Source organism: Suricata suricatta, chromosome 11 (genome assembly GCF_006229205.1).
Source record: "Suricata suricatta isolate VVHF042 chromosome 11, meerkat_22Aug2017_6uvM2_HiC, whole genome shotgun sequence".
Taxonomy (NCBI): Eukaryota; Metazoa; Chordata; class Mammalia; order Carnivora; family Herpestidae; genus Suricata; species Suricata suricatta.
Genome location: NC_043710.1, coordinates 52,751,803 through 52,763,969, shown reverse-complemented (window position 1 = coordinate 52,763,969; position 12,167 = coordinate 52,751,803). Strand labels below are relative to the sequence as shown.

General features: G+C 39.4%; 2 protein-coding genes across 2 annotated transcripts in view; both read right to left on the bottom strand.

Moving 5' to 3' along the window:
• Nucleotides 1-316, bottom strand: part of LOC115272006 (olfactory receptor 52R1-like) — a 1,253-nt gene extending 937 nt beyond the window's left edge. The window contains exon 1 of the mRNA XM_029915007.1: nt 17-316. Within this exon, the coding sequence (XP_029770867.1) occupies nt 17-307 (291 nt within the window). The 5' untranslated portion in view covers nt 308-316. The remainder of the gene's footprint in view (nt 1-16) is intronic.
• Nucleotides 317-11,899: 11,583 nt separating this feature from the next.
• LOC115271906 (olfactory receptor 52R1) overlaps nt 11,900-12,167 on the bottom strand; it is a 1,253-nt gene continuing 985 nt past the window's right edge. The window contains exon 2 of the mRNA XM_029914880.1: nt 11,900-12,130. Coding sequence (XP_029770740.1) covers nt 11,900-12,130 — 231 coding nt within the window. The remainder of the gene's footprint in view (nt 12,131-12,167) is intronic.

Below are 12,167 nucleotides of genomic sequence, written 5' to 3'. Positions count from 1 at the left end.
CCTGGATGAGGCAGGCATGATATTCAATCTCATGAGCATGAAACCAGAAGATAGCCAGCATTTTCGGTTGGGTGGATGAGGAGAGGGCCAGGTCAGTGGTAGCCAGCATGGCTAGAAAGAGGTACATGGGCTCATGCAGAGTGTGGTCTATTCGGATTATATGGAGGACAGCGATATTGCCAATTATAGCCACAGCATATATGGCACAAAATGGAAAGGCAATCCAAAACTGGGAATTCTCGAGTCCTGGGATCCCAAGTAGGATGAAGGACACAGGATGGGAAGAGCTGTTCTCTGAAGCCAACATCACAGGATGGTTAATTTTTTCTCCTCTGAGAAGGTGATGTACTATCTACAGATGATGATAATCCACAAATGATCATTATTATTTATAATCTTTTGGAAGAGGCAATTCAATAATAGGGCAATAGTTTTTAATGACAAACTGGAATAATTTAAACTCTTAATAAATACATTTTTGCAACTTAAAGTAATGCTACTTTTTATTCTTTGTTCATGCTTGTGTCATTCAAAATGGAGTCATAACATAATAGCTGAAAATGTAATTTCTGTATAAAAATTAATATTTTCCATGAATGTCGAATCTGCTAAGGGAAAACTTTCTTGACAAATAATGTCACTAGTAGTAATTCTGCCCATCTATTCTTCAGAAGGAACTGGTTTGTTTTTCCTTTCCCATAGGTCCTTTTGAGACCTTTGTTTAAGTCAGTTAGTCAACTTTTCAGGGTTGAAAACCAGTTTGGAAAACATTTGGCTAAGGGCTTATCACAGTGTATGTAGTAATGGTGAGTTATCTTCTGACTCTAGATGTTACCAGGAAAATTTGGCTGGAGGAGGACTGACTAACTGATTGTACACCGGGAATTAAATCTGTTATCTACAGTAGATGTCTCCTCCTAGATTAGGAGCCAGCATTGGTTTTCTGTAAAGGTCAGATTACACATACTTTAGTCTTTGTGGGCCATACAGTCTCTGTTGCACCTAGTCAGTTTAGTGAGTGTAGCATGAAAGCAGCCATAGTCCATACAGACATCTGTGAGTGTGACTACATTCCAATACAATTTTATTTTAAAAAACAGGCTGCGAGCTGGATTTGGTCTGCTGATGATAGTTTGCTAATTCCTGTCCTACATGATAAATTTTCGTGAGATCAGCCCTGAAGAGTGCCACAACCGTAGCACCTCTGTACTTGGCACAGAACAGGGGCTTAATAAATATTTGCTGAAGCAAACACCAAATAAATGTCATTGTTCAGAGCAATGGACTCCTCAACTGATTAGGCATATCTTAAAATGTCCTGACAGGTCGCACCTGGGTGGCTCAGTTGGTTAAGCGTCCAGCTTCGGCTCAGGTCATCATCTCATGGTTCGTGGGTTCAAGCCCCAAGTTGGGCTCTGTGCTGACAGCTAGCTCAGAGCCTGGAGCTTGCTTCAGATTCTGTGTCCCCCTCTCTCTCTGACCGTCACCTGCTCAAGGTGTCTCTGTCTGTCCCTAAAAAATAAATTTAAAAAAAATGTCCTGACAGAACCTTCTAAATACTGCTTTGGTGCCATTCCATGAGACAGCTATATATATATTTCATACTAGAGTTTCGCCTTCCCTCTGTTGAAAGACGTGAATGTCATCTTCTGCTGATACTTGCGTACATGGTTGTTCCTGTCTGCTCCTTCTGGTGACTACTACCTACTGGAGGGTCAGCGACATAAAAGCTTACCTGGTTCTCACTCAATACCTTTCCACTTTTTAATCTCACTTGATCTGAACCTTTCCTTGAATGCATCATTCTTCCCTCCTCCATAACAGAGACATCTGGACACGAAGACTATCTTTTCAAATCTCCCTTAACCATTCACATCTGGGGACTAAGAAGTGTTTCATTCAACCAGACCCAATGATTCCAAACAAGGGTTTCTTTGAGATCCCAAATAGGCTATCCTCCTTCTGATTTTCCCTAGATTTCTAACATTTCTAGAGAAATAGATCTCAGAATTTATAAATTTTCCTCTAAATTGGAAACTTTACTATCCTACCTAGACAAAAGCTATAGGTTTGCTCAAATCAAATCCAAGGCATAGTAAAAAAATTCAGAAATACACACATTGTCTGGTGTCTAAGGCTCTGTTTCATCCCTTTCAGCCTGGGTTGGTCTTCCAGTGAAATACTCTGTTTTAATCAGACTCTTCCTTTCTCCCTCCCTTTTGTGCCAGTAAGTCACAATCCATTTGTGAGGATGAAGTTACTGAGGCTCATAAGCACCTGGAAAAGCACTTAGACCATCTTTGTTCCTGCACTGGGCTCTAGTAAAGTTACTGGCTAAAACTCCAATTTAACAAAGGTATGTTATTCTAACTAATTATGATAGACATTGCTATTTTTGTAAGTATTACACTATAAGCTTTTGCATGTTATTGTTTTTAACTCTCACACACTCTGCCCATCAGCCTTCATGGAGAACATACCTATACTACACCCTCTTTTTGGAGTGGTGACTCTTCTTGGTGGTGACAGAGGATCCAAGTCTGAAGTAGGAGATGGAGCCTCTTGATATTTGTCTCTCTTTCTTCCCTACACTTACGATCCCATGGAATCTGGAGTCTTCACTATCAGCATTTCCTTTGTCTTCCCACCCCCGCTCAGACTTATGAACTTAGCATGTGCAGAATTAAGGTTACAGGTCATGTGAAGTGGACAGGGGGTTAACCGATCTTGTATCATTTTGTGCAGTGTGTGAGGTTTTCAATAGGAATTCTGAAGGGAGACACAAGTTATCAACTTGCTGCTGGGTTGAGGGACGGAAGTGTGCATTTTCTAAAGAATAGGAAAAGGAAGAGCAATGTAATTATCCTTCTTGCCCGACATTCCTTCCCCCTTTCCCTGCTTTGAAATATATCCCTGTTCTTGCTGTCATGTGCGAGAACTCTTATGAGCATAGTGCCTACCGAAAGAAGAAATTAAGTCATATTTTCAGTGTTATAGCTAGGGTAATCACACAATGAACTTCAGAATCAATTTTCTTTTCTCCAGAGTACAACCTAACTTGTAAGAACTTGGCAGAGCTTTTGGTTCAGGAAATATTGTAACTCTGTTCTGACACTAATGGAGCTCAGCTTTCATCTGTGAGTATAGGTTTGAATCCAGTGCTGATACCACTGATTCTGTTGGCTTCACTTACTCACTCATTATATGAAAATAGTTATGGCCATCAGTTTAACCAAGTTGCTCAAGCCTGAAAAGGCAAAGGAAAAATGGGCTGAATGTTTCTAAGGAATAGCTTAAGGGAAATTTAGATTGTGCTCTCACTTTGGGGTGTCTAAACTAAGGCAAGGAGCAAGAATGCTAGAGCAGGGTAGGGTTCAGATCCAGTGCCCTTTGTGGAGGGATTGTGTATGAGGCAAACTTCCTACTTTTCTAGAATTTCCCTGGAGGACACAGTGTGAGCAACGAATAATCTCCCCATCTCAGAAGGAAATCCAGCAGTCTTGGATCTCTGGACCTGGAACCTCCAGCAGTCAGGCCATTTTTCTAAGTGTATTGCCTTATCTTCCAGCTTGTTAGAGAGCTTCTGTGAGTCCTACTGTTCTGTGGGAAGGGCAGAGATGACTGAGGCACAGGGGACCACTCACCTTGAGCTCTGCTTTATCTCTGACCATTAGCAGCTTAACTGACTCTTGTGATTCAGTTTTGGAGAGACCATAGATTGAGACCTATTTAAAGACCTGTAAAGTGTGGCCCCTCTGTTCCCCAAGCCTTAATTCTTTCCCCCCTCTTGGTACCCACTGCCTCCTCCTCTGGCTTCCTCTGAGACTAGAGAGTAAGCTGGAAACATTAACTCTTAACTTGCCTCTCTCTTCTGTATACACGTAAACAAAGGCAGTGGATTTGAATGCATGCACAAAATTGTGTGTTGTTGAGATTACAGGAATGTGAGCTTATCAGTATGCATGTATGTTTTTTTGTTAGTCAGTTCTCCTTTGTGCAGCTGGAAAGTCCTTCTCACTCCCTCTCACTCCCTGTGAAGGGCCTTGCTGGTATTCTCTTGTTTATTATTTTTTAGCTTTCCTGGTATAGGATATGCCAAATGAAGATTTGACCATAATTATTTAAAAACAAGGGGTAAGGATTTATTTGCAGAGTTCAAAGCTGTCAGACTTCAGAAGCTACACCTCACCAAATCAAAATCCAAGATACATGTATAGAAAAACAAATCACACAAAAATTTACCAAGAGTATCAGGTTTATAGTAATCTGCTTATGGTGAATTTCAATCATGATATTCATAAAGGTCATGATTTATTTTAATATATTAGCACAACAAAAATCTGGCTAAAACTCTTTTTGTTAATGAGTCCAGGTTTAGAGGAAACAGTCAAGGTTTTATTATCCTGGGGGTCAGGCTAATATTGTAATTTTGGATTTATTGCTGTCTGCAATTTTTTTTCTCTGCTTCTTTTAGCTGTCGGAGATTAAACACTTGGTGTAATGAAAGAGAAAGAAAGTGCCAGGTTCTTTTTCTTTCTTTCTTGTTCTTGTTCTCATTCTTGTTCTGATTGACCTCTCTTTCTCCTCCTTTGTCTTTATCTCCATGTCAACTTCACCAAGGTCCTGCAATGATACATTGCAATGAGTCAAAACTACTCTCTGTCAGGTAGAGGCATAATACTTGTCTTAATTATTCTATATCATGTAGTCCTTACAGCTACTTTAAAGGTAGTTCTATCTATCTTCTGCATTTTACAGATAGGTAAATAGAGGTTTAGTTAAGTTAATTCATTAAACACAAGTAAAGGGCAAGTCTTTCTGACTCAAAGACGTGACTTTTCCGACTGTATCATGCTTCACACATGTTATGACCATCAGGGCTGAAACTAAGGTGAGTAAGGAACACATTTGTTTGGACGTGAAAGAAGGGTGCTATTAAAAAACTCACCAATCAGAAAAATAACATGTTATACAGTATATAAAGATATAAAAATTAGTGCAAAACTTTATGATGAGCAGAATATCAAAATTCTCATTAAGGACCACAGCTGTTCCAGGCAGCAGTGTCCTGCGGAAAAATGCAAACTATGTACCCCTAAGTACATATTTTGTGTATTTTTTAATACTTAATGTTTTCTTGACCATTTCTTCAATTGAGAAATTGAAAAGCAATTATATTAAATATCACACCATTATTTTCAACTTAAGTATTTTATTAATACCAAAATGGAATAAATTAATATTTATATTTCATCTAAAGTCAAATAAAAATTATTTAGAATCCTTATTTAGGAGGAAACTTCCAACATGGTAACTTTTTGAAATGACCTAAGCAAAGAAGTATTTATTTATTTATTTTAAAGTTTATTTACTCATTTATTTAGAGAGAGAATGGGGTAGGGGTAGAGACGGAGAGAGAGAGAATCCCAAGCAGGCTTCCCACTGCCAGCATGGAGCCCAATGCTGGGCTTGAACTCATGAACGATGAGATCATGACCAGAGCTGAAACTAAGAGTAGACAGTCACTTCACCAATTGAGCCACTCATACCCCCAGTACATATTTAAAATAGTATCAGTAATCTATCTTAGATGAGAGTACTAGTGCACATTTTTTTCCTTTTGCTCTAATATGGCTTGACATGGCACTGTTCTTTATTTAAAGTTTTGACATTTTATGAATCATGGAATAAAACAATTATTTTATTTAATTTATGTTTTTTAAACTTTATTTATTTTGAGAGAGAGAGAGAGTGAGCATGGGAGAGCAGAATCCCAAAAGGCTCTGTTCTGTCAGTGCACAGCCCACACAGGGCTCGAGCTCACAGACCATGAAATCATGACCCGAGTCAAAGTCCTGAGTCAGTAGCTTACCGACTAAGCCATCCAGGCACCACTGCCCACCCCCAAATAATTTATTTTATAAAAATTTTGCATTAAACATTTTTAAACATGATTACTGAATTTCTTTTTTTAAGAGAGAGAAGAGAGAGAGAGAGAGCAAGACAAGGGGGAGACACAGAGAAAGATGGAGACAGAGGATCCCAAGCAGGCTCAGTGTCCAGCTAAGATTCTGATGTGGGGCTTGATCTCATGACTCTGAGATCATGACCTGAGATGAAATCGAGAGTTGACACTTCACCAAGAAATCCACCCAGGTGGCCCTAGTTACTGCATAGTAGAATCCCTGTAATTTCACACTCTCCTCAAGGTATTGTTGGCTATTAGCAGTTGTCCTTGGTATATCTCCATCTCAATATCAATAAGGCCATGAGAGTTGTCATCATTCTGAGTTTCAGGGGAAATTTTGAACACTCATATTTATTATATATTTCTAGAGAGTTTCTGCAGGATATTTTGTCCATTCATTCTCATTTCCATCTCCCTCCCCTTACTCTGCAAAGCCTAGAAAGGGAGAAAAGAGATAGTATTTCCTCTTTCAAATTTCTACTCCAGTTCCTCCACTTCTCCGTTTCCTTGGTTCTTCTTCACCTCTTCTCTTGCTCTATTATTTGTATGTTTACCTGCTATTCATGGGAGGAAGATGCGACTTTGCCCTCACAGGATCCTGTCAGAAAGAAGAGAAGTGAGAACAAAAAAGACCAACTTCTTGGAAAAGCCTCTGAAATGAAAATAAAGGAAGAGAACAGAGATTACGCACCAAGGTTGCATTGAGCCTTGAGTTCAGATGAGAAGACTCTCAGGCCTCACCCTCGATGCCAAAACAAAGTGATTTGAAGTGGGGTCTGAGAGTGAATGGTCAAGAAAGAATTCTTTTTTTAAATTTATAATAGTTTACTGTCAAATTGATTTCCATATAACACCCAGTGCTTCTCCCTACAAGTGTCCCCCTCCATGATCATCATCACCCCCCACTCCCTCTTCAGTCTTTGGTTCATTTTCAGGATTCAATAGTCTGTCAGGTTTTGTGTCCCTCTCTCTCCCCAACTCTCTTTCCCCCTTCCCCTCCCCATAGTCCTCCGTTAGGTTTCGCCTGTTAGACCTATAAGTGCAAACTATGGTATCTGTCCTTCTCTGCCTGACTTATTTCGCTTTGCATGACACCCTCGAGGTCCATCCACTTTGCTACAAGTGGCCAGATTTCTTTCTTTCTCATTGCCTGTAGTACTCCATTGTATATATATACCACATCTTCTTGATTCATTCGTCAGGTAATGGACATTTAGTCTCTTTCCATGATTTGGCTATTGTAGAAACTGCCCCTATGAACATTGAGGTACATGTGCTCCTATGCATCAGCACTTCTGTATCCTTTGGGTAAATCCCTAGCAGTGCTATTGCTGGGTCATAGGGGAGTTCTATCAATAGTTTTTTGAGGAACCTCCATACTGTTTTCCAGAGTGGCTGCACCAGTTTACATTGCTACCAACAGTGTAGGAGGGTGCCCATTTCTCCACATCCTCACCAGCACCTATAGTCTCCTGATTTGTTCATTTTAGCCACTCTGACCAGTGTGAGGTTGTATCTCAGTGTGGTTTTGATTTGTATTTCCCTGATGATGAGTGATGCTGAGCATCATTTCATGTGCCTGTTGGCCATCTGGATGTCCTCTTTGGAGAAGTGTCTATTCAGGTCTTTTGCCCATTTCTTCACTGGATTATTTGTTTTTTGGGTATGAAGTTTAGTGACTTCCTTGTAGATTTTGGATACCAGCCCTTTATCTGATATACAACTAATCACAAACAGAAGCAATCTTATTGATAAGAATGTGCTGATTGCAGGGGACTTTAATACCCCACTTACAACAATGGATAGGTCAAACAGACAAAAAAATCACTAAAGAAACAATGGACCTGAATGGCACACTGGAGCAGATGGAATTAATAGATATATTTAGAATTCTGCATCTTGAAGCTAGGGAATTCACTTTCTTCTTGAGTGCACATGGCACATTCTCCAAGATTGGTCACATACTGGGTCATAAAACAGCCCTCCATAAATACAAAAGAATTGAGATCATACCATGCACATTTTCAGATCACAATGCTATGAAACTTGAAATCAGGCACAGGAAGAAGTCTGGAAAACCTCCAAAATGTGGAGGTTAAAAACTACCCCACTGAATAATGATTGGCCAAACCAGGCATTTAGAGAGGAAATTAAAAAATATATGGAAAAAATAAAAATGATAATTCAACAATCCAAACTTTTTGGGACTCAGCAAAGGCAGTCCTAAGAGGAAAGTTCATTGCAATCCAGGCCTATTTCAACAAACTAGAAAAAGCACAGACTCAAAACCTAACAGAGCACCTAAGTAAACTAGAAAGAGAGCAGCAAGAGCCCCCCAAACCCAGCAAAAGAAGAGAAATGATAAAGATCAGGGCAGAATTAAACAAGATAAAATCCATAAAACAATTGAACAGATCAATGAATCCAAGAGTTGGTTTTTTGAAAAAAAACAAAGAAAAAGTTGATAAACCTCTAGTCAGGCTCCTCTTAAAGAAAAGAGAGAACACTCAAATAGACAAAATCATGAAGGAAAATTGATTATAACAGATCCCTCGGAAATACAAGCAATCACCAGAAATTACTATGAATAATTATATGCCCACAAGCTGGACAATCTAGAAGAAATGGACAAATTCCTAAAGGCACATGCACTACCAAAATTCAAATGGGAAGAGATGGAAAATCTGAACAGACTCATAACCAGTGAAGAAATTGAATCAGTTATCAAAAATCTCCCAACAAATAAAAGCCCAGGGCCAGGTGGATTCCCAGGGGGATTCTACCAGACATTTAAAGCAGAGTTAACACTGATCCTTCTCAAGTTATTTCAAAAAATAGAAATGGAAGAAAGACTTCTGGACTCATTCTATGAAGCACATATCACTTTGATTCCTAAGCCAGACAGAAACCCAAAAGAGGACTAGAGGCCAGTATCTTTAATGAATGTGGATACAAAAATACTCAACAAGATACTAGGAAATTGAATTCAACAGGATATAAAAAGAATTATCCATTTCAAACATTAACTCTCCAAATGGAAATGAATCACAGTAAATGCTATGTTAATCCCTCTCCTATTCTGCTCATAAAAGTCAATTGCCTCTAAGAAAGAAATTACTTGGGGTGCCTAGGTGGCTCAGTTGGTTAAGCATCCAACTTCAGCTCAGGTCATGATCTCACAGTTTGTGAGTTCTAGCCCTACATTGGGCTCTGTGCTGACCACTCAGAGCCTGGAGCCTGCTTCAGATTCTGTGTCTCCCTCTCTCTGGCCCTCCCCTACTTGTTCTCAGTCTCTTTCTGTCTCTCAAAAATAAATAAATGTAAAAAAATTTTTTTAAATAAAGAAAGGAATTACTTTTTCATAATGCCTATGGTATTATCTGAATATTCTTCTTTTTTAGAAACATTACTTAAGATAAATTTGAAAAATCAAGAAAATGGGTAGAAGAATAGAGGGTGTTATCAGTTGTGATTTATAATAATAAATATATATTTACTCTTTGTCTAATTTTCTGGAAGAGAACTCCTAAAACTCTTGGAATTTCCTAAGTGATAAGAGCCATTCAGGTGTCTTTTGTTATGTCAGTGGTGTGTTTCTGACCCCACACAAGAATGGGGCCCAGTTGCCAGAGGAACCAGCCAGGTGATTGGAAAGTGGGTACTTTAGTTCCAGCAAAACCTCCAGGGAGGGGAAGGCGGGCTGGAGTTTGAACCAATTGCCCATGGCCATTGATTTCATCAATCAATTATGTCTATGCAATGGAGCCTCCATAAAAACACAGAAGGACAAGGTTCTGAGAGCTTCAAGGTTGGTGAAAACTTGAATAATGGAGAGAATAGTGTGAGAAATAAGCTCACTGACCCAAACAAAGGAGAGATGTGGAAATCCAGAGCACAGTGAAGTTAGGCTTTAATCAACATTTTTGTAAGAGTGGATGTCTGATGGACAGGCATATTAGAGACAGTTATAGCAAATAATTTATTTCCTAGTGTGCTGTCCCTCTCCTAATTTCTCATTGGCTGAGTACTACAAAGGTTTCAGCCCTACGGGGATGTTGCCTATGACCATGTAAGGCAAAAACTAATCTGATTGGAACAAATGTACATTCCCTGAGTTGAAGCACTTTTAGTCACTCCTCCTTGAGTTTTTTGGAGCATGCTCTATGCAAAGCCCACAAAAACAAGCCCTTGAAAAGGAGAGAGGAAGAAGAATCAGGAAGTGAAGGGTCCAAGAGTTTGGACCTCCATTGTGAGGAAAGTTTGTACATATTTCCAATAGGTTATAAACCTACTGTTAACTATACAGCACAGTTTTTATTTGGTATATTTCTGAAAATGAATCATCGCCCTTACTTCTCACCATAGCTCCTCTGGCAAAGGCATAGAGGTTCAGTGTCCCAAGTTATGCCTTTTAATAAACTGTTTATCTAGTAAGTACTATGTTTCTCTGAGTTCTGTGAGTGGCTCTAGCAAATTAACTGAATGCAAGAAGCAGATCATGAGAATCTCGGATTTATTATCAGTACCTGTTCTTATGATTAATGAGAGAGGTAAGGTGGGAAGTGCACTCCTGTAACTCTGAACCCTGAAGTTGTGGAATCTGAAGCTATCTCCTGAACTGAATTGTAGGATACCCAGCTGGTGGGAAGAGAGTTGTTTGCTGGTGTGGAGCACAACCATGCAACTGTGATTTGGTCTCAGAATACTCATTTAGAGGGAGTGAGAGAGACAGAAAGGGAGACCTAACTTCATTAGAGTTTGCTAATCCCTCTTGTGTTGCTTGATGGACTGGGAGATCTCTGAGCCCTGAGGCCTCTAGAATCTTTTTCTATGCATATGTATTTCTATTTAGAATTGGCATCAGCCTATGGGAAAATGTTATTTTTTTTCTTTAATATTTTATCTTGATCATTTTAACATCCTTACATACTTTTTGCAAACACATTAATTAAATGATACATGACATTTAATTGCTCATTCTTCATCTTTATCTTATAGGTCAATATTTGAATGTTTTTCTGTTTTTGTTTTTATTTATTTATTTATTTTTAATTTTTTAAAATGTTTTTATTTATTTTTGATGCAGAGAGAGACAGAGCATGAGAGGGGGAGGGGCAGAGAGAGAAGGAGACACAGAACTGGAAGCAGGCTCCAGGCTCTGAGCTAGCTGTCAGCACAGAGCCTGACTCAGGGCTTGAACCCACGAACGTGAGATCTGACCTGAACCGAAGCCGGAGGCTTAACCGTCTGAGCCACTCAGGTGCCCCTGTTTTTGTTTTTATAAATAATGAATCTATACAGGTCTTAGTACTATTTTTTCGCAAATTCTATTTATATAGCAATTCCAAAATGGGGAAATACACCTACTCTTTTTTTCTTAACTTTTTTTTTTTTTTGAGATAGAGAGGAAAACAGAGGATCCAAATCAGACTCTGTGCTTAGAGCAGTGAACCTCGTGGGGGCTCAAATTCACCTGCTGTGAGATCATAACCTGAGCCAAAGTCAGACATTCAACTGACTGAGCCACCAAGATGTTCCAAAGTACATATACTTTTTAATGTTTTGGTGGAAATTTCTAATCTCCTTTATAACAAGGTATAACAACTTCTTCTTCTAGTGACAGTGTCCAAAAATTGTCACATTAGTGGTCTGTGGCAGATGGCATTATTTTTAAATCTTTACTAATTTTTAGGTCGACATAGTGTTTACTGTTTTCTTATGTTGATGAACATTCATCATCTCAGCATTTATGATCAGGAATCACATCTCTCAGAGACCTCCTGTTCTGGGCATCCTGAAAATGGGTTCTTTTGTTCTGGAGGTTTGCTGATCTCTGTGCTGATATGCGATGGCCTGGCAGACCCCCTTACTGTTTTTACATTCCCAGATCAGTGGAGTGATTGGTTTGGTTGTGATGCTGTGACCCTTGACTCAAGGAACTTTTCCACAGCAACCTTGAATAACCCTGCCTTTTATCTGCTTGGTTCTAACTCCATAGATGATGGGGTTGAGCATGGGAGGAACCAGGAGATAGAGATTGGCAAACATGATATGTACTGCTCGGGGCACATGATGTCCAAAGCGATGGGTGAGGAATGTAAAGAGGGCTGGGATATAAAAACCCAAGATGACACAGATATGGGACGCACAGGTACCAAAAGCCTTGAGCCGGGCTTCACCAGAGGGCAGCCCTAGAACA